Source organism: Lonchura striata, chromosome 3 (assembly GCF_050655825.1).
Source record: "Lonchura striata isolate lonStrDom1 chromosome 3, ASM5065582v1, whole genome shotgun sequence".
NCBI classification, from domain to species: domain Eukaryota; kingdom Metazoa; phylum Chordata; class Aves; order Passeriformes; family Estrildidae; genus Lonchura; species Lonchura striata.
This window is the reverse complement of record NC_140705.1, coordinates 114,639,639-114,666,784: the sequence shown is the minus strand read 5'-3', so window position 1 is coordinate 114,666,784 and position 27,146 is coordinate 114,639,639. Positions and strand designations below refer to the sequence as shown.

At 43.3% G+C, this 27,146-nt stretch overlaps 1 protein-coding gene across 1 annotated transcript; it reads left to right on the top strand.

The window, feature by feature from the left end:
* On the top strand, nucleotides 1-27,008 carry MRPS5 (mitochondrial ribosomal protein S5). The gene is made up of 11 exons (XM_021538615.4): nucleotides 1-75; nucleotides 2,022-2,159; nucleotides 11,816-11,941; nucleotides 12,234-12,467; nucleotides 14,877-14,911; nucleotides 21,492-21,582; nucleotides 22,258-22,304; nucleotides 22,953-23,010; nucleotides 23,802-23,864; nucleotides 24,985-25,121; nucleotides 26,474-27,008. Exons 1-11 carry the CDS (start codon nucleotides 18-20, stop codon nucleotides 26,696-26,698), a joined length of 1,212 nt encoding a protein of 403 aa, XP_021394290.3. The 5' UTR covers nucleotides 1-17; the 3' UTR covers nucleotides 26,699-27,008.
* Nucleotides 27,009-27,146: the final 138 nt, after the last annotated feature.

The window sequence follows — 27,146 nt, the reverse complement described above, 5'->3', positions numbered from 1 at the left end:
GGCCGTGAGGGCGGGCGATGGCGGCGGCGGCCGGGCGGGCCTGGGCCCGGGGCGCGCTGAGGGCGGCCTGGAGAGGTGACGGGACAGCGGGAACGGGCACCGCCGGGGGAGGACACGGGACAGCGGGAACGGGCACCGCCGGGGGAGGGCACGGGACAGCGGGAACGGGCACCGCCGGGGGAGGGCACGGGACAGCGGGAACGGGCACCGCCGGGGGAGGGCACGGGACAGCGGGAACGGGCACCGCCGGGGGAGGGCACGGGACAGCGGGAACGGGCACCGCCGGGGGAGGACACGGGACACCCGCACGGCAGGCGGGGGTTCCCCGCAGGGCGAGGGGAGCGCGCTCAGGGGCACAGGCACCCGGACATCATCCATGGGGACACACGGACATCCATGGGGACACACGGACATCATCCATGGGGACACACGGACATCCATGGGGACACACGGACATCATCCATGGGGACACACGGACATCCATGGGCACACACAGACATCATCCGTGGGGACACACGGACATCATCCATGGGGACACACGGACACCATCCATGGGGACACACGGACATCCATGGGGACACACGGACATCATCCATGGGGACACACGGACATCCATGGGCACACACAGACATCATCCGTGGGGACACACGGACATCATCCATGGGGACACACGGACACCATCCATGGGGACACACGGACATCCATGGGGACACACGGACATCATCCATGGGGACACACGGACATCATCCATGGGGACACACAGACATCATCCATGGGGACACACAGACATCCATGGGGACACACGGACGTCATCCATGGGGACACACAGACATCATCCGTGGGGACACACGGACATCCATGGGGACACACAGACATCATCCATGGGCACACACGGCCATCCATGGGCACACACAGACATCATCCATGGGCACACACGGACATCCATGGGGACACAGGGACATCCATGGGCACACACAGACATCATCCGTGGGGACACACGGACATCATCCATGGGGACACACGGACATCATCCATGGGGACACACGGACATCCATGGGGACACACAGACATCATCCATGGGCACACACGGACATCATCCATGGGGACACACGGACTTCATCCATGGGGACACACGGACGTCATCCATGGGGACACACGGACGTCATCCATGGGCACACACGGACATCCATGGGCACACACAGACATCATCCATGGGGACACACAGACGTCATCCATGGGGACACACGGACGTCATCCATGGGCACACACGGACATCCATGGGGACACACGGACATCATCCATGGGGACACACGGCCATCCATGGGGACACACAGACATCATCCATGGGGACACACGGACATCATCCGTGGGGACACACGGACATCCATGGGCACACACGGACATCCATGGGGACACCCTAGCATCCATGGGGACATGGATCCTCTTTAGTCGCTTTTCAAAACTCAAATGTATTTTTTAAAGTGTTATTAGGAGGAAGGGAAAACATCTTTTATCTTCTACAGTCCTCTAAAAACCTTCTTGCTTTTCTTTTCTTTAGCAAAATCGAAGCAGCTGATGAATTTCAGGTCTCTTTCCACCCTCAGGGCAATCTGTACTGAAGTGGTGCCAAACTGTAATGAGAGCCTGAACATTAAGCAGGGCTTGAAAACAGGCTGGTGGGTTTTCCTTAGAGGAGGGAAACATTTCCACAGCCTAGTCACAAAAATATCCTTAAAAAAACCCGACCATTTCTTGCAGGTAAACCAGGAAAAAGAAAGGCTGCAACTACTTAATAATTCATTAAAATCATTCTATCAGCAAGATGGACTGCCCTCTTTGTGACATTTTCTGTCGCAGTGTTTTCCCTCCCACCTTCTGCTTTGCACTTCAAGACAAAAGGTTCAAGTCTGATTCCCTTTGAAAATCACTGGCTTCTCTGCCCATGCCTGTATTTGCAGCAGATGCAGTTTTTAAAGGAAGGAGATGTGCTGTCTCTAAACACCTGTCTGTCTTTGTTCCAGGCTTTGCTTCTGTGCCAGTGAAAGGGAGCTGCAGTCCCTACTCCAGCCTGGCATGGGCTTTCCAGACACGGTGCTCCCTCACTGCCCCCTGGGCTGGGACAGTGGAGCAGTGCAGGAAAAGCAGTTTCTTCAATACCTGTAAGTCCTGAGCTGGGTGAAAATTGTTAACAAACAGGAGAGGGGAAGAAAACACTGCTCTGGAGAGACACAGTCGTGAAAATCTGTGTATACTGACTTTTTTGTGTCTCCTGGGATTACAGTGGCAGCTGCAGGTGTTGACAGAAGTGCGTGCACAAAATCAATTTATCATCTTTTAATAGCAAACAAGGGTTTGCTTTGTGTCACAGTGAATCCCTCTAATGTGTGTCACTGGATGGGAGGAGGAAGCAGCTTCCCCTCTGTTTCCTAGGCCTTTATTGAGAGTGTAAATTGTGTGTTTATCTTCTAAATTATTTTTTGAGCCACAGGCAAGGCCTGCTGTTCAAAATTGGAATTGCTGCAATGCAAGGCACAAAAACTGTTGGTAGCCCCCTGCAGACTGTCTGCTCTGGTGCAGTGTTTTCCTCCAGCCCTGAAAGGAATTTCACCCGTGCTTAGCATAGCTGAGGAATGGTGGCTGTTTGAATTGACACTCAGGACTGTGAACTGAGACAGCTGGGGGGCTTTTTCACCTGCTCTGTGCTTCCTTTTCCTGTCCCATAGCAGAAGAGAGGAAATGGTAAGGACACAGTCTCTGGCAGAGATAACTGCAGCAGTCAGAGGGTCAGAATGGGATTGTTTCTAACCCATAGAATTTAGGAGCTCTGCAGAATCAGCCTCTCAGAACTGGTGGTCTCTTCCTTCTCAACATCTGGGTGAAGAATGCTGCATTCTTTTTCTTTACATCTGCTCAAGGAAAGGGGTTAAACAGTCAGGCTGGGCTTGCTGCTGGTTTTATCCAGTAAATTTTGACCCTTGACTGTAATTGAGGGTGGAGGGGTCTCCAAAGGCTTGGAAAGGCTGCAGTGTGAGCTGCAGGCTGTGCATGGAATAGGCTTTCTAAGGATGCCACCTGCAGGGAGAAATCGTTTGGACAAGCAGCAGCAAGATGAGAATGTGTAAGAAGCCACCCTCTGTTGTTATTTTGTTTATCTTAAATTAAACCACAAGTGATTGCAGTGTGATTAGGATTTGTATGTTAGATATTTCCTTAATTAGCCTTGTATTCATATTCACAAGCTCTAGATGAGCTCTGTTTTGCCAGGAGCTTTTCCAGACGTCTGGTTAAATGTCTGAATTAGAAATATTTGCTGAAACAAAACATCCATGTTGTTTAGTAAAATTTTATTTATTTAGGCAAACTACCTGAAACTATTGGCTTATTTAATAAGATGTAACAACCTGGAAAAATGGAAGTGTACCTCCTTTATACATTAAGCAGAGGCAGTAGCCGTGAGATTCAGAAGACTCAGGGTTTTGTATTTCAAAGTACAATTATTCTAAGAACACTCACAGAAGTAAAAAGCAAAACCCTCACAATTCAAATGAAGTGGATACAAACAGTATAAATCACTCAATTCCTTAGCAGTGCAGTTGCTTCCGGATTGGCAATATTTAAAATGCAGATATGACCATTTTATGTGAAGTAGCTGTCAAGTGAAATGTCAGCCAAATGACAGAGCTTTGTGCCTGAGAAGGGTGACTGGATTTTTCTCTCTCTAGTGAATGCTTAATATTCTTTCATCAGTCCTTGGGTAATATTACTGTGCTCTTGCTAGTAGAGTCATCCATATCTTCAACAGAACTATTATTTTTTATAGTTTGTCTGGTTTGAATAGAAGGAATTCATTTAAATAGGAAAAATTGCAATTATCTGAGGCATTTGTCTCTGATCTTTACCCAGGTACTTCTGTCCTGCAACACTGACACAAAAACATACACAAGGATTTATTCCCATCCTGTGACATGTTTCAGTGAGTTTTTAATGAAATGATGGAAATTATCTTCATATTGCAGGCTTATTTTTTGCCCTTTCCACCCTCCTGACCATGGGAAGCAATTCAGTTTTCATTTACTGCTTTGGGTGTCTCCCAGCCTGAGGAATTATCTCTGACCCCAGGCATCCAAACCAGCGTGATTTTCTCATCATCTGTTGTGTATCCAAATGCATGTGAGATGAGGAGCTTTTATTTGTTACTGGGAATGTATAAAAATCACACAGTCCTGCTCACAGGTAATCCCATTAGCTGCCCTTGGGAGCCAGCCATGGGATCATAGAGTGGTTTGGGTAGGAAGGGTCTTAAAGAGCATCTTGTTCCAAAGCCACTTCTGTGGCTGGAGAGCCTTGCACTGCTCCTTGAGCCTGCTCCTTAAGTACATTTTGTACCATGTTTTTGTAGTCTTATGTGAGTTTTCTTTGGGCTAAATTGTTCATTTTGACAGCCATGTCTAACTCCATGATCAGAATTTAAAAATGCTTACTTTTTCAATTTACAAAGAATTTTCCTTGAAGTATGAGCATTCCAGATAAATAATTACAGAGCTGCCTCTTGTCATTATCAGGGGCATCATAAGAAGAGTTCTGATGTTTCAGCATTAAGGATGTAAAGAGTTACATCTGTACAACAGCTTTTTACATTTTTTTTCCTTTTACAAGAGAGTTGTCTGTATGTTGAAAAATAGTTGGTTAATTGCTTTTAGTCAAAAGAAAGGGGACTAAATGCCTTATAGTTAATTGTACCTGGAGAGGTATTCTGTTGGGTTTTGATTTGATTGGGGTTTTTTTACAGTATTTATTTAGATCATTTTATGATATTACTTTTCAAAGGCATTTAGCCTCCAATTTTCATTTTGTTTTGAGGAACTGAACCAAGCCAAGGGTGTTTAGTTTGCAGAAACCTCACTGAAATTTCTCTTCTCCATTTATCCATCTGGTGACACTGCGGCGTGATAGTTACTAAAAATAAAAAATGAAAGCTTTACTAATCAAAGCTACCTTCAAAAGGTAGTAGTATTTACAACCACACATACTAGCTATATTTAAGGTCCTTGGTTTTTCATAAAATGTTATAAAGAAAAAAAGTACAATTTCTCAGATGCTGGATTTGTAGCTGGATTTATTCAGGGTTTGAATTGAGACTGACAATCAACCTGACAGTCAGGTCCCATGTCTGCAACTTGTGCTGACATTGTGACAAATTGCCAGTTTTAGAAAATGTGAAATTCTAATCTGAGTGCACTGCGGAAGGGTGCTCAAGGTTTGCAGTAAAGTGGAGTTATTCCCTGTGTCAGTGCAGCAGTGTGAGTGCATCTTTTGGAATATTTTCCAGGTTTTGTTGTACTATCAGGATGCAAGTTTTCTTCTGGATTTTGGGGAAAATGCCCAAAACTTTCCCATTCTATCTTGGGGGAGAAAATAATTAGTCTATAGATGTCTTTTTCGCCAAAAAATTTGCAGACCCACCTCAACAGAATTTTTATTCAACCCACACAATTGGAGCTTTTGCATTTTTTAACAATGTTATTTAATTACTATGAATTAATAGGTAGCCCAAGAGCGTCAGACTTGTATTAACAAAATCAAACAGAACGTTTGGTAGTAGATGAGGGTTTTTTTGTTTTGCTCTTGTGGAAATCAATCTAGCAGTGAGAAGTAGAACTGAGCTTAAGTTTTCAGTGGAAACATACCAGGTATGTGTCCTTGTTATTTTTTAACTTCTTCTGTGAGCTTTTATCTAAAACCATTTCTCTGTCTGTCCCGTGGTGGTGGTCTCCTGGATGGCCTCACGTTGTTTTTTGTGGTGAGACATTTGCAGTGCCCAGATTTGGCAGCTGTGCAGTTGGATGCCCCCAGTTCATGCTGTATGCCTCAGCAGTGGCTGTCCCGGCTGAACAGTCTTCAGGCTTCCCGGGTTTTGTAAAGGCCCTGAGGGCTCCCAGACAATACCCTCAGGAGATGACATCTGCAGAGGGAGAGGCAGAATTGCAAAGAGGAGCATGCATTTTGCTTTAGCAGCCCTGATTTTTAATGGCCCCACTGGGGAGGAGGAGATTTTTGTCTTCTCATTATCTTCAGTATCAGATGTGCATCATATGCTGCCATTTTTAAAGGCTGGGAGGTCTCTTTTGAAAAAGGGTCTCTTTCTTTGAAGAAAACTATGTTTTGAGTGTGGTGACTTAGTGACTTGAGAATAATCTGGCACTATATGTAATTTTTTATAGATCTTGTGGATCCATGCTGTTCTGCTCATGGGCCAGGGTTAGACAGGAAATCAAGGAACTGATGTCATATGGAGGCAGATAGTTGGATTTCAGAGGTCAAGTGGCAAGAGCAGTTCTCATTTGGGATGAACACACTGATGTTGATGAGTCTGCTGTAGAATCTCACTTGTTAGAAGTAATCCCTCTGGTGTTAGTATGCCATTGTTCCATTTTTCTCTCATTAATAAATCTCTTTGTATTATCATCTGCAGAATATTCCCTTTTGAATTGTGGAGGAGAGGATTCAACCTAGAGGAGTTAAATATTTTCCATAAGTAACTTTACAAAGCCTGAGTAGGTCTTGGAATGAAAGATTTCCACGTTTAAAGCTAGGAGGAAAATATATTAGAAACATAACTTCTGAGGGATAGCAGATGGTATGAACTGAGTTGACAGGTTTTGAACAGTGTATGAGTTCAGCTGAAGATGATTAAGGTGTAAGAAGCCAAACTCCATCTTTGTTTTGGATGGTTCACTGCTGTTGTTTTGGAAGTAGGTTTTAATGTTATTGTGAGAATGACTCCAGCCACTCATAAGAATTGAGCTTGACGTTGAATGTTAATACATGCAATTGGAAATGACATCTGAATTACTTGAGTCATGTTCAGCCACTGCAATGAGTTGCAGGTTTTGCTCTTAAGACAGCTGCTCTGGGTATGCTTTTTCCTAGCACCTTTACCCTAAATGCTTTGTAGTTAAGGATAGTGTTGTAAGATGATGGAGAGAGAATATGGCATCATGTTTAGATTTTTGGAGCACTCCTTTTGCCTAACCTAAGGTACTTAAATTGCAGTTCTTTACCAAATCCTGGTTAGAGTGGTTGATGTAGCTGGTTCATATTTCATGTGCACGAAACATTTTTTTCTAAATCTTGTTTTTGTTTGGAGATGGTGGCATTGGTATCTGGAGAAGGGAGGGGGTTGAAATATCATATTTTGTAAGATTTAATCTGTTAATAAAAGTGTGTATTCCAGGCTGAGACTTGGAAGAGAATGTAAGTGATTGAAAAGACCTTACTGAGTTCCATTGGTGATACAGCTGCACAAATGTAATGGTGTTAATGGACAACAGTGCTCTGAGGAACTGTTTATTATAAGTTCTTTAGTCTTTTTATTATGTCAATATTAATGTCTTTGTATCTCTGCTGCTGTGCTGCCACAGGCTATTTGTCACCAAAATCCTTGGGGAAAGATTACTTGTATTGGAAAGAAGTGAGCCTACTTAGCTGTTCTACAAAATTGATTCTCTCTTCTCCTTTTACTCCCTTCATTTTTCCAGCTTACTGCTCTTTGTCTCTCTTTGTATGCTCAGCAAGCTGTGAACTCATCTTGCAGGAGACAAAGAATTCTGATTTTAATCTCAGTTAATGAGTATCTAGGATACTGGTTTCTGATGGGGCTTACAGCAAGTCTTTTAATGCTTTTGGTTTACTGAGGTGTGGCCAAATATTAATCTGATAATTACCTGTCTCATTCCCGGTATTCAGGGATAATATAAAGACACAAACCCAAATACTTTCCAGAATATTACAAATACCTTTTGTGTAGATTAAGCTACATGGAATGATGTCATACAGACTTACTGTTGTTAGTGATCAGCTTGCATAAAGCATGCTTTCAGATCAGTTCAGTAGTGGATCTTTTTCTAGTCTATAAAATCAAATCTTATAGATGACACTTTTCCCCCCCACTCAGTAGCTCTGTGCTTTTGGGTAACTGACTAAAAATGTGCAGTGGCTTTTACGACTGCTTCTATTTTAGCTCTTGAGGAATGCATGCAGCACCCTATTTTACAGAGGCAAAATAAAATAAGCCCATCAATCTCAAAGACACTGCATCTCTGCTGTAGTGTCTTCATTCCTGAACATCTCCACAAGTGTGAAAGCAGTGCAGAAAGTCCTTTGTCTGGAGTTACTTCCTCCAAATCAAGACATTGCTCCTGCCTCTGTGTGTGCTTGTAATCACTTTGGTGCTTTGCTGCCAAGTCAGATTGACCTTTCTTACACACAGATTTTTATTTTCTCCAGTGGTGTGTTGGCTGTCTGTCATAAGCAGTGTCCCCACCATTGTAATCTTCCTGATGACAGCCTCTCCCTTTCACATCCCATTCTTGTCACTTTGTCTTAAAATCAGCGTGATCCCTCCATCCTATAAAGAACGCAGCCCTGCAGCCTGCAGGCTTCTGATGAGTTTCATTAAATGCAGCTGCTTTCCAAACACATGATGGTGTTATTACAGACTGATGAGATGAACTGCACTTCGGGACCAAATGTGATGTTTTCATCTGGTTCTAATTTTGTCAGAATTTGTGTAGTGCTCGAGGCCAAAGCTTGACTCAGCCTGACCTGTTCTTCATGGATGTGTTGGCATTGAATGTTCTCCTCTGGTGCAAGGCAATGTCCTTACTCTGTGACCTTTGCTACTTCCCTCTATTGGAATTAAAGTGATCTGATTGTATGGTATATTTGGAGTGTAGCTCAAAGGGCAGGATTTTTTTTTGGCATGTTACCAGCTCCAGAGCTGCTCTTTTCTCTTAACTGCTTGTGCTGCCCCTCTGCAGCCTCCTTGGTAGCTGTTTGACCCTCTGTGGTGTCACCCAAACTGCAGATTGAGGGACTGTTCCAGCTTAAAAATAGCCTTGCAAAGAAAAATCTAAGTGCCTTTATTGTGATTCCATGTTTCCAGGCTAGAAAGTTTATAATTTTTTAAAAATAATTGCTAGTTACACAGTGTTTTCTGAATCAGCTAAGAAGGATTTATTAACAGGATTGATGACCAGCCTTCCACCTAATGGAACAGCCCCAAAATTCACTTAGCATGAATTTACTGAAAAACACATTACCTACTTAGTTTGCTTTTTTCCCCCCTAAAAAAAATTTGCAGCAAAGAGGTAATGTGTTTTTATGTAAGTTTTTGTTGGTTTTGGTGGCGTTTTTTGTTGATATTTTCCCCCCACACCTTAGGTCACAGCTACATGCAGTGGTGTGTTGTAATCAGCTGTAAGGTAGACACTGGTTTTAAACCATTTGATACTGCTGCTGTTTGTGGGATTTCTTTTTTTTAACTTCCAAACCTCTGAACATTGGGGTTCACTTGAATGTCTAGAAAAGAGCATATAATTTCAGACAAAAAATTCTCTTTTGCAGGGGACCAAAGCCTACCCCAGAGCAAATTCAGTTCTTGCCTCACAGCATATAAGAAGTAGGATAAACTTTGCTGTTATCCATGGGCATTTGTGCTGGTCTGTAATACACAGATTTCCGCTTGTCTGCAGTAGAGTCAAAATCCCTGTTACAAGTTTTACCTTGTTGAGCTGTTCATACACCAATTTTTGGGTATGTAATGACTTTGGAGGCCACTCTGCTCTTGGCTGATTGGAGGTAATATTATTTTGTAGCTCCCTGGACTTGCAGAGTTCTGTGTCCTTCCTTGTGTACTTGCTTTCCATTGTACTGAGCTTTGATTGCTGGATTCAGGATTCTCAGAAAGGAATCAGTTGTGCTTCCTACTTGGAAAAAGATACTTGAGTGAATAGGTGTGTCTAACTCTTGGAAGAACCACCTTGACAACTTAAACAAACTTAGTACAAAAATAAACCTGGGCACTTAGTGGCACCTCTGGGCATCCTGGATTGTTTTTGTTCCTCACTGTGTTGTCAGCCTGGCAGAGCTTGCCCAGTTCCAAAGCATTTTCCAGTCTGTGGGGCAGGATCTCTCATTATTCTGAAAATAATTAATTGCTGGTGCAAAGTGGCAGTGAATTTATGGTTATTTTATTTTCCCTGGTTAAAAGTTTTTACTGACACATTTTTATCTACTTTAAATAAACAAAATCAGTTTGTAATCAGAGAAGACAAGATTTACACTGCCATAGTAACACTGCTCCTGGGTGAAGCACATAATAGCAGTGATCTGCAAGCAGGACCTTGGTCTCACTTCTGCACTCTGGCTGGAGGGATGGGCAGGGCAGAACCTCCTGAGCTCAGCAAGGACAAGTGCAGGGTCCTGCAGCTGGGCAGAGCAGCCCCAGGCAGCAGCACGGGCTGGCTGAGCTGGGGACAGCAGCTCTGCACAGGAGGCCCTGGGTGCTGCTGGACACCCAGCTGTCCATGGGCCAGCCCTGCCCTGGGGACAAGGAGGCCACGGGGACCCTGGGCTGCCTCAGGAGCTGCACTGCCAGCAGGGCAGGGAGGGGATCCTGCCCCTCTGCTCAGCCCTGCTGGGGCCACTCTGCAGTGCTGTGTCCACTGCTGGGATCCTCAGCACAGGAGAGACCTGGAGCTCCTGCAGAGGGCCCAGCACAGGGGAGCAGGACGATGAAGGGGCTGGAGCAGCTCCGTTCTAGGAGAGGCTGGGGGAGCTGGGCCTGTTCCCCTGGAGCAGAGACACCCAGAGGAACCTGATCCATGGCTGCCAGTGTCTGCAGGGAGGGGCCAGAGCAGGGCCAGGCTCTGCTGGGCACCGGGCAGTGGCACAGGAGGCAGCGGGCAGGAGCTGAGGCTCAGCAAGTTCCACCTGAACGTGAGGAAGAACTTCCCTGTGCAGTGCCCCAGCAGGGCACAGATTGCCCACAGAGGCTGTGGAGTGTCCCTCCTGGGGACAGTCAGGAGCCATCTGGACACCATCCTGTGCCTGTGCTCTAGGGTGGGAGGCTGGAGCAGGTGACCCACGGTGGTTCTTTCCAGCCTGAGCCATCCTCTGTGATTCTGTGAAATACTATCTATGGTGTCTTCACATAATCAGTTTCTTTTTGGTATAGTTTTTTCTTTTGTTGAGTCTTTTGGGTTTTTTTTTTGTCTAAGCTGCCGTGGTGTCCTGTATTGCCATCAGCTGGGTGAGCAGGAGTTTACAGCTAACTCCTGAATATGTTTCCTAAGTCTTGCTCTCCTGTGCTGGGTGGAGCTCCAAGGCAGTGCCTGGGCCTGGCCACAGCCACTGCCTGAGGAGGCCTGACAGAGCCAGAGCTCTGTGGTGATGCTCTTAAAGTGTTCTGCATTCCTTCCTCCTTGCATTCCTTTCCACTTACACAGGCAATAAGGGGAACGTTGTATTTTCAGAACTTGAGAATAGCATCAGGTTTATGTTTTGCTTAATTTTTTGTGTTTTGTGGCTTTTAAAGCAGGCTGGCCCTTGGATATTTTTAGGGGTGATTCAAGCTGACTGTCACTGATTGATGATATGTACTGCAAGGTATTGCTGCTCTGAGTTACTAATTAATGATTTTCTTTTCATGACCTGGAAATGCATACCATACTGGTTACTGTCAGGAATATTTGTCTTTAAATCAATTTTGAAAAACCTTGTAGAAAACATGCCCTTGGCTGTGTGCCTCTCTCAGTGCAGTAATCAGGGGTAGAGGCTCATCTTTGCACCAAATACATATGCACAGAGTAGGAAATTACTTTCTTGGCAAGGCAGTAATGCTACAGTTTAAATTCCAGCAAAGCAAAGATCAAGCAGGTTTCACGTTTGGGGTTATTTTTTGTTCAGCTTCAGTTTCCAGTGTAAGCTGTACTTGAGTGTAACTTAAGGATTTTTTTTTTTTTTTTTATTTCAGTGACAGCTGATCAGCTATGGAAAGGAGCTTTGGCAGAGACTGGCGTAGGAGTAAGGAAAGGAAGAGGAAAGAAAAAGAAGAAGAAGCTAAGGAAGAATCTCAATAGAGGCCAGGAGATTGGTGAAGGTAGATTCACAAATACAAAGCTGAAGACATCTTGATATTTTTGTGTACAGTGTTTCTTGATTTCATATGTGGACAAATTTCTTTTCCTTTCTGTGATGCCAGAACCGTTTTGTCTTTAAAAAAAAAAAAAATTATTATTATTTAATGTTGGTTTTGCTTTTCCAGTTACAAATTCTGCATCATAGAGCACATTTGAAATATGTGAGAGTTTTCCATTTCATTGCATTTTCCTGAGTCCAGAGTTGCAATTCTAATCTGGAGCAAAGCATATTTTTTCTCTGTTATTTCTAAGGACGTTCTGGTTTCCTCTGGCCTGGTCTTAATGCTCCTGTGTTGCAAACTGGGAGAGTGCAAGAAGTTGCCCAGCGAAAAAAAGAAGAACGAGAGAGAATTCAGTCTGAAATCATTCAGCAGAGAGATACATTTGAGAAGAAAAAAAAAATAAAAATTAAGAGAGAGGGAGGATGGAGTGGAAAGTGTTGGGGAGGTGTCATTCTGGATCCTCCTGACCCTGGGCCGAATGGAGGTAAGAAAACCAGTTCTCTTCTTCCTCTCCCTTTCTGAGGGGGTACTTGCAGAAAGTGAGATCCAGACTTTTTCTGTGATTGAAAATTGGTTTTGTACTTTATTCCAGGCCCACACACAAGCAAGCTAAATCAAAGAGCAGGTACTGCTCACACCAGTGAAATCTATTAAAACACTGCTTTATTTCCTGCAGCTGTTAGCCTGTTCTGTTCCATTTACAGACTGAATAATTTTGTGTGGTTTTACAGAGTACTGTGCCATGTCACAGAGTGCTACAGGAGTCCTGAAGGATGGAAATGTTCTTCTGTTTCCAGCATCAATTGTCTTGAGTATGATGTGTAGTCATGTTTTTCAATAGTTTCTTAAAGGATCCTGTGGGATAAATCAATCTTTCTGAAATTCTAGTTCAAATAATGAAATAGGATTAAAGATTATGTAGTTTGAATGTAGCTTTTAGAAGAAGCTGCAATAAATAACTATCATATTAACTATAAAAGTTTTTTTTTTATTTCCTAAGTAATTCAATATAGTGAAGCTAGAGCTTTTACTTGTACAGCAGAGAGGTGACTTTTATACAGTGCTGTTATTCAGACTACTAGAGATTCTGTAGTAGCTTTAACATTTAGAAGCCTAATCTTTTTCAACTAATTAAACATGAAAAAGTCTGGTAAGCTCCTGTTGGGCTGAGTTTTTATTGTGAAACTCTGCTTATTGACATCTTTCTGTACACTTTTATAGTAAGAGGAGCTAAGAAAGACAGGTGTATTTTCTAGCACTGTTTGCATTTCATTTTGTTACCCTAAGAGCAAATATTCTGTGGAAGGCAGTGATGGGACAATGGACTTGACCAACTGTCACTGAACCTGTCAGTGTAAAATTAGGAGATCTGAGACATTAATTGTTCCAAATTCCCCATAAGTCAGTGGTGGAACATGGAGCAAGTCAAGGAAGTGCCATGGTTCTAGTTCCATACTCTGAACACAAAACTCTGTTGAGTTTATCCCACCAGAAGAAGTGCCAGCTGTTGTAAACAGTGTTTATACATTTGTGAACTTAACCTTCTGGTGTTTTCCTTGCTTTTGCTTTTGGCTGGTACGACTGATGTAGATTACTTGCATTAAAGTTGGCGGTGTGGAGCCTGCTCTAGTCAGATCACGTTCTGCCAAAAAGAGGAAAGGGCACTGCAATCAAAACAGGAGAATGAAGCTGTCACCCTGTATTATAAATGTGTTTGAGAAAAAGCAGTTTCTGATAAGCATGCACTGATTTCCTTTTAGTCCGCTAAAAATGTCAGGGGTCTTCAGGCCCCCCCAGTTCTTTCAGTTCCTTTCTTTTTATTCAGAGGATTAATGGTTTTGCAGGGGAACTGGGACATTACCTGTATGCAAAGCAATGTCAAGGTGTTGGGAAGAGCAGACCTGAAGCTGCCAAACCCAATGAATCCTTTTGGCCTGAGACTGTGGCATGACAGGATTCCTTGGTGTCACTTACTGTGCTGGCTAGGAGTAGAGAAAGAACAGTGTTTTCCACTTTGAAATCAAATTGCTTTTCTCCCAAGTTTGTTCCTTTAGCAACTGAAGAGCTTCAGAGGGAGCAGAGTACAGATTCATATCCTTACTGTGAGCCAGAAATCTGCTTTGTGCAGACTGACAGGTCTCTAAACTGTGCCAAGATGATCATGTTTATAAACATCTTGGAGGTTTTGTGTAAATAATAAACGATGCTTGGTCAAGGACTGAGGCCCCAGTTCTACACCGTTGCAGGCTTTTAAACTTTCCTCCAAAATCTCACTGTAGCTACGCCAAGTAAAGGTTTTCTGTGTTATACTGAAATGCTCTTGTTCATGGCATAAGTTGGAAAAGCAAGAGGTTGTGAGGACTATGGTTATTTGAAGTGGTCAAGTATTGTTTTGTTTCATGCTCCCCCTCCACTTTCTGGAATTTCACAAAAGTGTGAATAAAGAAGTACTTGCATTTCCATAGAATCAAAGACTAGGTTGGTTTGGAAGAGACTTCTTACAGGTCATCCAGTCCAAACCCCACATCTCTTTGAATCCCTGTTAATTGTATGGTAAAAGCTTTAGAATATTCTGAAAAATACTAGATAATACTTTAGTCATAATGGAAGTGACCCATCTGGTGATTTTAATGACTTACTTCTTTTGCTCTGTATATATGAAATTTGAGGTTTATTTGCAGTTTTAGAGCAGTATTTAGGGGAGAAGGTAGTTTACATTGCTTGTTCAAATTATTCTTACCTTACCTTTTCTAATTCTTGCTGAGACTCCTTTATAAACTACATCTCCATGGAAGTTGTGTCCTCTTTAATTTGTACCACCTACAGGGGGGTGTGCTGACAGACAAGTAACACAAGGAAATGTGCTTTTCTCTCCTTGTTTTTCTCCCTACAGAAACTTATGAAGATTTTGAAACAAGAGTCATCGAGGTAAGCATTGCAAATCTTTCCAGGGACTTTGAAGAATTATCACTACTTTATATTGGCCTTGCAATTATTTAACAAGTCTTTGCCAAGTCAGTGTTGTAGCAGTAGGACTTGGTCTGGTTCTCTTGTTTCAGCTGCACAGCCTATGAGAAAGTGAATTACCTTGTCTCTTCATTTGAAAGAGAAGGGCTAAGAGAAACATTTTCTTAACAAAATAGCCTGCTTGACCACGGCTCCTTGTCTGGAAGTTAAAAGAATGATCAGGCAAGTCAGAAGCTGAGCTACCTGACAGCTCTACTTCAGAAAAGCTTCTCTCCTGTCCTGATAAATGTGCAAATGGGTTTCCTTGTCCTTGATTATCTTTCTGCATTTTGCTGAGATCACCATCAGTTTCTACCCAGTGACTCGAGTGTTTTCTAGGTAAATCCCAGTCTTTACTTGTGGCAGTGGGTTTTGGTATCTCCTGAGACATGGCAAACAATGATTCTGAATTGTAATCTCAGTCTGGGTAATTAAAAGTCATGAGTTGGTTTCTTTTTTTTTTTTTTTAATCCTGCAAAGGGGAAAGATGTAAACTGTTTTAGATGTCTGCTGTGAAAAGGATAAAAAGCAATGGATATAAATAAAAAGCAAGCTAAATTTAGACATAAAGAATGACTTGTAAATGGGAATTTGAATACTGGAATGGGTTGGGAGTATAGGGAATGTCTGTCATTGGAGCTTTTTAAAAACAAGTTAGATAATCTGTTAGAAGGGATGGGGAGACAAAATCTGTGACCTGTTAACCCATTTTCATGTCTCAGTGGGTTTTTGGAGTGCACTGGACCACACTATGGGCTTTGACTGATACAGCAAAGACCATTTGGAGCACGTGGCCTTTAGCTGAGCCTGTGTTTGAGGGCCATTTGTGAAAACTGCACAGAAACTGTTCCTAAAAGAAGTGATTTTTGCTCCCAAGCCCTGCAGCTGGCAGTGCCTTCTGCTGCCTGAAGGGGCACAGAGCAGAGAATGTTGGGCTGCTGCTGTGCCATGTCACAGCTGGCTCTCACTTTGGGTGCCAGAGCAGGGGCTTTGCCCTTCTCTACTGGCAGAATTATTTACAAACAGCAAAGCTGAGTTGCTCTGCAGTGGTTCCGTGTGCTGTAGAAATTTGGCTCAGTGCTTTATTATATTTGAGTAATAAAAAAGCTTTGAGAAGCAGGCTGGAGCTCTGCTGTTACATGAGATTGCCACAGATGTGAACTGAGAAAGTGGAATGCTTTTGCAGAAAAATAGCAGCAGCAAAAATTCTCTGTTCAAAAGCAGCAGCGAGCTCAAGGTAATTGAGTCTTACAATTTTCTGATAACAAGTATGAGTTTTGAAATAAATAGATCATTTTAGCATTCCTGGCTTAAATAGGTGAGAGACATGCTGCTATTTCTGGATGTGTTTTTCATTGTCTTTGCCTTCACACCAGTACATGAGATTAAAATAACATTTGCTGGGAAGTTGTGCTTCACAGCAAGAAACTCAGAGCCATTTTTAAAGGAGTGCCTTTTGAACAAAGATATAATAGGGTCTTTCTGTTGTGATTGTGCTACTGAAAAGGCTGTGCTGTTTTCCTAAACAAAGAGAGAAATTGCTTATTAAAGTGTTTTCTTATAATGCAGAAACAGAAAAGCTGTGATTTGATTTCTCCTGGCTGAAAAATAGAGTATAGACAAGCTCAGATTCTCACATCAACTGGAAGTTGGGTTAACTGTTTCTTACTTTCTCTGCCCGCCTAAGGCAGTATTTCCTGTTCTGCTCCTATTAGAGATAAGAACAATTTCTTTAAATAGAACTGATGGTAATGCTTAACTCGTGTTCTAACATCATGTAATCACAGTGGTAATTAAAATCTACAGGTGCAGCTGGCATGTGCCATTATTATTTTCACTGGAAGGCTTCATTTCATGTGTCATCAACCCTCAGATGAATTTTTCTTTTATTTTTCTCCAAAATGAACATGGTAACATAGCAAAAAAAAAAAGTAATAGTAATTACCTTGTGCTGTAATAGTAATTGCCTTGTAGTGCAATTAAAATTAGAAAGTGAGACCTTGTGCTCTGTAGGGCTTGAAGGCACAGAGCATGAGGTTAGTGGCCCTTTGAGTCTCTCATTAAGGGGAGCTTTCTAAATGAGAAGATATAAATAAAGCCCTTTGCAAAAACAGACCTCAAAGGGGTTTTGTCCAACACTGAAATTGCCTCCTACCAGTTGTGCTTGGTGATCACTTGCTGGTTGGTTCATGCTTTTTTGTTTCCATTGCCTGTTTCTGGTGATGGCAGCTTGAAGAATTCTGTGCAAGCACAGCTCCATTTTAGTAGGGTCAGTGCAACCTTTCCAGTGTCAGAATAGATCTGCTTTTGAGCCAGATGGTGCAGGTATGGTGCTGTCATTTTTAAATAAACCAAACACTCAGAGATTTGTTGCACTGCAGAATGAAAAGTAGCATTAGGTGTTCTTGTCTCAGTCCATTTGGCTTCTTCTTGGCTCAGCTTGGTAGACTTGCTACTTGTGGCAAAGAGAATGTTCTTTAATGCACAGCCTAAACCCTTTTGTTTCTTTTTGTAAGCCATTGTAAATTCTTTTTGCAATGGGTGCAAAAAAAAAGGCTTGTAAAAAAGAAATGCTGCATGAATTACAGTGTCTGAGATCCAGTGTTTGACAGCCTTGACTAAAAAATTATATGGTATGAAGGATACTCTTAGAGTAATAATTTACTTCTAATGAGATGTTGCCTCAGAAGTACTTTAGGAGTATTTGTAGGCTCTAGATTTTGTTTTTAGACTACAGGGAAGTCTTCTGTTCCCTAGATGATACCGACAGTGTCTTTAGACTGGCAGTGAAAATTTCAGACAGTTTTTAAGATAGCACCTGAAGCCACCTGTCACAGGAAAACATGAGTGGTCAGAACTGTGCACTGTTTCTGATACTCTTGGAGAACTCAAAAGATTTTGGCCTGCCCTAAAAGTAGAGTTTAGGAATGCTACCCTCAACTGGTTCTGTTTAATAAATACTTGATGATTTTTATCTCTTACCTGTCAGGCTGTATGGAAGAAATAACTGGCATTTGGAACACCCAGAAGCTTTTGAGTAACTTTTAATTGGGCATAATTATGGCTCATCCTTTGAAAAGGCAATGAAGCCATTTCAGCTGCTGAGTGACTTTGAGGCTGCATTGTTGGGGGGTCAATCCAAAGGATCTGTGCTCAGCTGGGAGCTGTAGTATGAAGCCACACTGGGAGAGGAGAGAGAGGAAGAGGGCAAGGTTATGAGTGCTGCTTGTGTTTGTGTGAGTGCTGTTCATTTCTGCTTGTTGGCTTGCAGGGCTCAGTGGGGGATAGCAATGGGATAGCAATCCCATCTTTCTGTGAGGGACCTGGGTGGGGAGAGCATCTCCTCCTCTGAGGGTGCAGGGTTAAGGACCATTTCAATGCAATCATTGCAGCTGGGAGAGGTTCTGCCAGTGTGTTCCCATCTGCACAGAATGCTGGTAGGGACATGGTGCAGCTAACATGGGGTTGGGATTTTTAACAAGTTGATTACTCAGTTCTTTTAGGTAACTGGATTCCCAAACCTTTTAGCTGTGCCCCTGACCCTGCCTAGGCTCATTGGCATGGAAGTGCTTTTCTTTCAGCACTGCACCTTGCTTCATTTTATCTTATTTCCCCTTGTACCTTGGAGGAGTGCTGGGACCAGAGGCTCTTAGCCCATGAGGGAATCAGCCTTTGCAATCATTTCTCTGCATCACAGCAGCAAAACAAAGAGTGGCAGTGTCAAGAGTGTGGCCTAGAGGTGGCAGGTTCCTAGAAATCATGACTAGAATAGGATTTCTGGAAAGGAGGGAGTCCCAGGGGGAATCAAGTTGGCCAGTCATTCATTTGGCTCTTACAGAAACAAAACCTCGCAGGAAGTGTTGGATTCTGACCCCTTTTTTTAACCAAGTCCAACTGCTGGAAGCATAATAATGTTTAGCAGCCTGCCTTTGAGTGCAACTTAATTCCACATTGTCGTTTCTCCTCTTAATAAATGTCTGAGGTGGTTTCATTTTGGTTTTGATGTGCTTCTCTTCCCTCAGTTCTAGAAAGGAACCTGTGTTTGCAGTATTTCACCACTGGATGGTGGATGCAAGGAGTTAGTTGGAGGTACACTGTGATTTAGGTTGAGCATGTGCTGCATCTGCTTTCTAAGCTTAAAAATTGGCTTTCAGTCTAACTTGGGTGGCAGTCTGAGCATAGGGGTGGCTGTGCCTTGGTTTCAGTCACTTTTCAGAGGCTGTGCAGTTTGAAGAGTGGCACAGAAGCTCCTTGCATGTGTCTTTATTGCCACATTCTGGAAAGGGAGAGGAATAATCCACAAGGAGATTTCTACAAACATCACATCCTTTATTTTTGACATGCTGACTCTATTTTTGTACAGCTACCTGCTGAGATTGGCAAGAGAAGATAAAAGTGTGTGCAAAGCAAAAAATAGTATTCTCTTGATGCTCCTGAGGAGATGACTCTGCTTTACTCTCTCTTCTTCCATTATTATTTTGCATTTTCTCTAAATAGCCCATTTACACAGGCACTTTCATCTTATGGGGTGTGGTTTTTAGCTTGTTCTTGTCACCAACGAGTTTGAAGAAAGAAAAATAGCTTGGAAGGCTGATATTTCTTCAAAGTGCTCTCTAGAATGTCTGGGCACCTTGAATTAAGCAGCATCTTTATTTTAATGAAAGCAAGGTGAAATTTTTGAAACCCTAACCATAATCTATACCTAGTGAAGGCACTGGAATTTTGGGGGGTGTTGTTTGTTTTGGGTTTTTGGTTGTTTTTTTGTTTTGTTTTTGTGGGGTGTTTGTTTGTTTGGATTTCTTCTGGTGAATTTTAGTAAGAATGTTTAAACCATGACCAAGTATTTTCTAATAATCTACTTTCATATGCCTAACACTACTGCCAGAGTAGCTTACTAAAGAATTACATATAGGGAAAAGGATTTTTATATATGCTGTGTATTATCTTTTGATACTTTATATGTAATTCATGTATTACATACAGCATATAAACTGTATGTGTGCATTTAAATAAACATTTAATTCAATAGATAAACAAAACCAAGGGAACTAGAACAGATGGACAAAGGTTCTCAGATTGCTGTCCCAAAATTGGCTTCTCTCACCCAGTGTGCAAGAAGCCAATGCACACACAGTGGAGCTGTTTGATTCATTTGTAGTTCTGCTCCAGCAGGGGTGCTGTGGGTAAAGCCAGCACACTGAAAGCAGAAATGCAAGCATATTGATACAGTTTGATTCTCTACAGTTCTGCATAATGAATCTGCATCACTGCTGGGCTAAGCTACTCCTTGCTTGGCTGTCTCTCACCTGGATTTGAGGGCACAGCACATTCTGAATTCCTGTTTGGTGTTAGGGGTCCCCACTCACAGGCTCGGCTTCAGAGCTGTGGTTTGCACATCAAAATGAGCCAAGTTCACCAAAGGACAAACTCTGAAGTATTTCTAAACCCCAGCAGACTGGAGCTGTTTTGGGCTGACATGTAACCAGTCTCTTCCCCTTATCTCATCATTTTAGTGACCTTTTGCCACATTCTGCATTTTCTAGCTCAGGTTGTCCTCCCTTTCCCCAGAACGTGCTCTCCCTCCCACTGCTCATCCCTCTCTTGTCCACTTTGGGATGTGTTAGACCACAGAAGGTGGGGGGCTGTAAAGCAGTGACTTGCTGATAGAATCCTGGAATATTCTGACTTGGAAGGGGCCCCTCAGGATCACTGAGTGCAATTCCTGGCCCTGCACAGAACAGCCCAAGGGTCACCCCAAGTGCCCCAGATTGTTGCCCAAACAGTTCCTGAGCTCTGCCAGGCTTTGTGCTGTGACCACTGCCCAGGGGAGCTGTTCCAGTGCCCAACCTCCCCCTGGGTGAAAAACCTTTTCCTGATCTCCAACCTAAACCTCCCCTGACACAGCTTCAGGCTATTTCCTTCTTCTTCCCCTCTCTGAAATGGAATCTCCTTTTCAGCAGCTGCCATCTCTGTAATCAGACTGCCTTCTGCAGCATGCAAGTAGATTTCAATCCTAAATTTTAATTTGTGTAAAGCAACAACAGACCTTGAGTAATTCCTGAGAGTGCTTCTAAAATAGGTTAAAATACGAGGGGGGCACTTAAATATTGGTGTCACTTTCTCAGTATTAATATTACTTTCCATTTTTTCCCATGTTGTTTGATCATGCTTGAAATCACACCTAAAGCTGGGAGCATTAGAGCATTATCTGTTGTGCAGCTGAGCACAACAGAGGGGTTGCTTCCATGAGGCAACTTTTTCTCTGAGTGTGGATTTTTAACAACCTTTATGTATTTAATGCCTTGAAGCCAGTGTCCCACTGCAGATGCTACCCATTGACAAAGGCAGTATAGATATTTTAAGTGTATACTACAGACCTCTGATAGCTTTTTTCTAAACTTGACTCTCTTTAAAAAAAAGAAGAAACAAAAACTAACAAAGCCCAACCCATTTGGACTTGTGTAATAACAGGAAGTTTTGTGTTGTTTTTTTTTTTCTTCAGGTGAGAAATGTGTTTTGTATGAAGGCAAAGGAAGGCAGGAAAAAATCAGTACGTGCCTTAGTGGCTGTTGGGAATGGCAAAGGGGCTGCAGGTATGTGCTGTGTGCATGCATTTATTCTGTGTACAGGGTGACATCTGATGATGGCATATTTTGTGGCAGCTTTAATAGGACAGCTGAATTCCTGGTCAGCCAGAGTTTGGCTGAACTTTGCTCGTGTGAAAGATTGAAGGCTGAATTTTGCATGCACTTGGGAGTGGAGGAAAATTTGTAAAGAGAGGAAGGTGTGGTTCTCTTGCAGAAAGATGTGCTACTCTGAAAAATCTCTTCCTGCCTCTTCTTTGGAAAGATTAATGTGTTTTCACTGTAATCCAGATGTCCTAAATGATGGATCTGAAGTTGTCCTAGGCTTTTTTCCTTCATTCCCTTCTTTGTGTGTAAACAGAGTGGATTGTCTCTTTTGTCTGAAGCAGTCACCACTGCTCAGTTGTTTGAAACAAAGTTTGGTCAAACACACAAAAACAGCTTAAGCCTTATTTTTTTTCCTTTGACAACAAGCAGATGGCATCCAGATATTAGGTGTTCATAACTCCTAAACTGTTTGTGTGATTTCCTCTGAATCACTTGCTGAGTATGGTCTGTGCAGTGGAACGGAAATTTAAATGCTAAACGTGGCTGTGAAGTTCTTTGGTTTTTTCCACTTTTCTTTCTGAAGATCATCTGCATCATCTGTATCCCAGCAATAAAATGCCTCTTTCTGTCTTGCAGGTTTTGCCATAGGGAAGGCAGGTGACAGGACAAATGCTTTAAGGAAAGTACGTTGATTGAATTTTTTTTTACTTGATGACAATTACAATAATTCATACTTACAGGGTTTTCCCTAGTAATCAGTATAATCTGTAGTTTTTGCAGAGAAGTAAGTCCATGTGTTTGCTTTGTCTTGATTGAGATAATAATACATTTATTTGGGTTAGAAAAGCCCTTTAAGATCCAGCCCAGCTGTTGACCCAACACTGCCAAGTCCAGCAGCAGCCTCAGTGCCCTGTCTGCACATCTCTCAGACACCTCAGGGATGGTGGCTGAGCCACTTCACTGGCAGCCTGGTCCAGTGCTTGGCAACCCTTGCAGGGGAGGAATTTTTCCCATCTGAGCCTCCACTGGCGCAGCTTGAGGCAATTTCCCCTCATCCTACCCCTTGCTACCTGGGAAAAGAGACTGACCCCAGCTCATGTCATCTCCTTTCAGGAGCTGTAGGGAGCAGTAAGGTCCTCCCTGAGCCTCCTCTTCTCCAGACTAAACATCTTCATTTCCACAGAGTTTAGATGTGGCAAATCTGTTTTCCTAAGTTGTTGTTTCCTAAGTTTTTCTCTTTTTTTTTCTGTCTCATTAACTGAATAATGGTAAATTGCAAATGCTTAGCAGAAGAATTTAAGGAAAAAATGTTTTCTGCTTTCATTCCCTAGGCAAAGAATAAAGCAATAAGCTCCTTGCACTTTATAGAGATGTATCAGAACCACACAAGTAAGTATTATTCTTTCAGTATAAGCAGTGAATATGCCAGCAAGAACTGGTTGCAACTACTTGCAAAGCATAAAAAATGTTGAATCAAGTTTTTCTGATCTGATGCATTGTATTATACAATTCTTGACAACCTGGTCTAGTTGAAGGTTCCCTGCTCATTGTGGAGTGGTTGGACCAGCTGACCTTTAAAAAGTCCCTTCCAACACAAACTATTCCATGGATCTGTGCTTAGAATTTGGGTACTTAATACATAGTATTTCAGGCTCTTAATAGCAAGATTAGATCTTTTCTGGCACAGTTTGAGTTAAGGGAGTCAGATACTGTCAGGGCATTTTTCTTCACTGTGTGAGTGAACTCCTGTGTTTTTCCCCTTTCTGTGTCACAGGAGATGATTCCCTGGGACTCAACCCATGTGTGCTGAGCCTGGGCTGGAGGCTCAGCCTGAGGTTTCCTGGTAGTTTTTTGTTTGTACTTTGTATGGGAAATCCAAGAATGTTGATGCCTATGGGGAAATCTTAGGTTAAAAACTAGATTATTAGAAAAGGTATGAGCAAATTGTGTCACATGAGCTCAGTTCAAAACTAAATGAGGCTCACTAGAGACACACTTATTTTTCAATTGTAACATAGTATTCACAGGTATTTCAGCATTCATAATCTATTCCAGAAATTTACCTTTAAAGAAGTCAGGGGAGAGTAAAACCAACTTAGAGTTCAGAAAAAGAAAGACACTAGCTAAAGCTCTTCTAGAAGTAAGAATTTATCTGTTATGCCTTTTTTTCCCCACTCCAGTTTACCATGACATTTCTGTGAAATTTAAAAGGACAAAAATCCGCATGAAGAAACAAAACAAAGGTAATTAAAGAAGTTTACATCTTGAATTTTTCACAGTTACTGACTGGTATTTATATGATGAACTTAAACTTATCTAGTCTACCATGTTTTAAATGTTGAAAATCATCAGCCATTTCTCTTTAGAAATACCTACTTTTGCTGACATAGTTTTGCTCTTTCCCAATCAAATTGGGATTTGTCCACTTTACATTGGTGGGAGCTCTCTCACTCTTCCTCAGTGTAATTCCTTCAGTTCTCGATTACCTGGCTGTGGAGCCTGGTCCTGCTCCAGCCACTGGTGGGTTTGCACAGAGCTATAAATTCTCACACCCCTCCCACTCTGGGTCTCCCTTTCTTCACAGCCTTGGTGGTTGTGAAGTCAGTTTGATCTTCCTGGAAGTGGCACCTGAAGTTTCCTGAGAGCTCATCAGTTAGGGGAGTGTTTTTTTTCTTTTCCTTGTCTCTTTGGGGTTCTTTCAGATCTGTGTCTCTGTATATTTTGTTTCTGGTTTCCCCTTTCTCCCTCCATTTCCTAGCTGACAAGTCTCCAATTGGATAACCTCACTAGAATAAACATTCTAGCCCTTTTCTGCAGCTTTCCAGCCTTTTGGTCCCCAGGATGTATCTCTTTTTTGTGTCCTTTACTCAGGACACAAGGCTTTCCTGTAGTTTTTAAAGATCACTGGAGCTAAGCCATGTAAAATAATCCTCTCTGGAGTGAAAGGAGACTCTTCAAAAAATATCTCCTGCATTAAAGCCTGGCAAGTGTAAGAAACCATTTGCAGTTAATGCCAATGTGGTACAGCTCCAATGTGGAGCTGATAAATTCTCCATCTCTCTGATGGAGAGGGATGCAGATGACACACAAACCTCTATGTGTTTGTGGATTTTGAAATATGTTTGTCTCTCCTTCACTCTGTGCCACTAAAATGATGATGAAGTGTAACTCATTCCAATTGCTGGGCCAGGAAAAGGGAAGTGATGCCTCTGCACAGCCCCTGGAGCCATTTTCAACATCTAATATGTTCTACCATGCTGGGTAACAGAAACAGCAAAGAAGAGATCTCAGTGCTCTCTTCTGAGTAAGTTGTGTGCTTTTGAATAATGACCCAATGCTCATTTATGTATTGTTTTCCCCCAGGGTATGGTCTGCACTGCCACCGAGCCATTATCACCATCTGCAGGTTGATTGGCATTAAGGACATGTATGCCAAGGTCACTGGATCCAAAAACTTGATTAACATCACCAGAGCTCTCTTCAGAGGCTTGACCCTACAGGTGGGTGCCCTCCCAGTGCCCATTAGGTATGGGGACAGGAGGGGATGGAATAGTTTGTGGGCAAACAGTTGATATTCCAGGCTTAAGGTGAAGTAATCTTACAAAGTGCAAACAAAATCAGCAAAGGGGGTAATTCCTCAGCAGTTTTATGGAGTTGTCCATCAGGAAGCGCTGTGTGTAACTCTGCCTGTTCCACAGCCAGGTGTCTGCAGGGGACATCTGAATTCCTGGGCTTTCATTTGGTGTGGTTTTGGTGACTACTGAAAAATGCTGGGCACAGGGAATGGTGGGCCAGGTTTGTTTGCTGCTGCTTGTTTGTGCTCTAAGTTCTCACCGAGCAAGGAGTGAAGCCCCAGCTGCTTCTGTTGCTGCTGTAATTGAGACTCTGAATTCAGTCAGGGGGGTGGTGGTGGTGTCTCCACTTCCGAGTGCTCACAGTGGAGATGCCTGTCTGAGCCAGCTGCCTGGAACTGGTGGAAAAGCTCCAGCATGCAGCATTTCATCCTCCTTCCTTTGAACAGCAGCCTCAGGATGAGTCAGCCCTCTGGGAGTTCCTGGTTATCTCCTTTGTTTGCAGTTTTGGTGGCTGCCAAGGTTTAGCTGCCTCCATCCCTAATACAGCTCTGCAGAGCTGTAGCTGTCAGCTGTCCTGGCCAGTGGCATCAGGTCAGCCCCAGAGGTGAGGGGGTTGTGATCCTTTTGCCTGGTGGGAGTCACAGATCTCCCAGCTTAGCAATACCTCAGGGCAGCCACGCCTGGGGAAGCCTGGCATTGGATTTTCAGTCCTTGTCTCTGAGATCCTTCCACAGAACAAACAAAAAAAAGGCCTGCTGTATAAATTACTGCTTTTGGAGTTATGCACTTGATGTGTTTTCTTCAGTGCCCTGAGTAGGAAAAATTTCCTGTCACCTGTAAACATTTACTCTGTAAAATCTGAGTGTTATCAAAACACCTTGTAGGCCAGGGACAGGTGTCATTGAAAATAATGTTACATTCATATCTTTGTGTTAGTTAATGCCTCCTGTCTGGGCAGTAACTGGCACTTTTCTGTTATCAAAACAAAATTTATATCCACATAAAAATGTTCCTGCCAACAGGCATGTTTATGAGCAGGGTATGTTTTTCCAGAAGCAATTCCTCTGGGATGACACTGTAGGGCTGATTAGTGCATCTGAGCTCTGGCTATCTCAATTTTCTCCCAGTAAGATAAGCCATTTCATTTACACAGTGCTTGAACTGTTTATTAGGAAATTCCTCTTTGGGGCTTTCTCCCCTGCCCCACATCCCCTGTAGATCCTGGCCTGCAGTAAGCCAGCATTGTTTTGGCTGTCCTTTCCCTGTGCTGCTCCCAGGAGACTCACCAGCAGCTGGCAGACCAGAAGAGCCTCTACGTGGTGGAGTTCCGTGAGGAGCAGGGCCCTCTGCCCATCGTGGTGGCCCTGCCCCGGGGGCCTGTCCGGGAGGAGCCCGAGCCCGAGGAGGAGGTTCCCGACACGAAGCTGGAGTGGAGGGAGGTGAAGGAGGCGCAGGGGATGCTGAAATCCCCCTGGGCCAGGGTCAGGCGGGCGGCGTGCTGACAGCCCCGCTGCCTCGTGCCCAGCCGGTGCAGCTGGGACAGCCGGGCCCGAGGCACGGGGTCTGGCCTTGGGTTTCAGGGAGGCAGCAGGAGCTCTCTGTGCCAGCCATGGCTCTGCTGCCACCCAGGAGCACAATCCTGCCTGAGTGGGAATGCTCAGATGGAAGCAGCCAGAGAACGAACGAGTCTTTGGCTTCAGACACGCATTTACTCCATTCTAGAGGATGGTTTGTCCATGTTCCTTTCACATGCTCTTGGGGAACTGCTGAAAATACAAGCTTGTGAAAGCAATAAAGAATCACCAGAGTGGGTTTAGTTTGGGTTTGTTTGGGTCCTCTTGTTGCTGTTGTTGTTGCAAAATGCTGGTGTCTGGGAGGTGCTGAAGCAAGCAGCAGTAGTGGGAGCACATGTGTGCACCTGTGTCTCACTGCTGGGGCTCAGGGCTGCAG

Bases quoted from the DNA above. Each gene is read 5' to 3' on its own strand.
- MRPS5 (XM_021538615.4), top strand. From the start codon at position 18: ATGGCGGCGGCGGCCGGGCGGGCCTGGGCCCGGGGCGCGCTGAGGGCG. The intron at 21,583-22,257 runs GTATGTGCTGTG...TCTGTCTTGCAG, and splicing joins GAATGGCAAAGGGGCTGCAG to GTTTTGCCATAGGGAAGGCA. The intron at 25,122-26,473 runs GTGGGTGCCCTC...TGCTGCTCCCAG, and splicing joins TCAGAGGCTTGACCCTACAG to GAGACTCACCAGCAGCTGGC.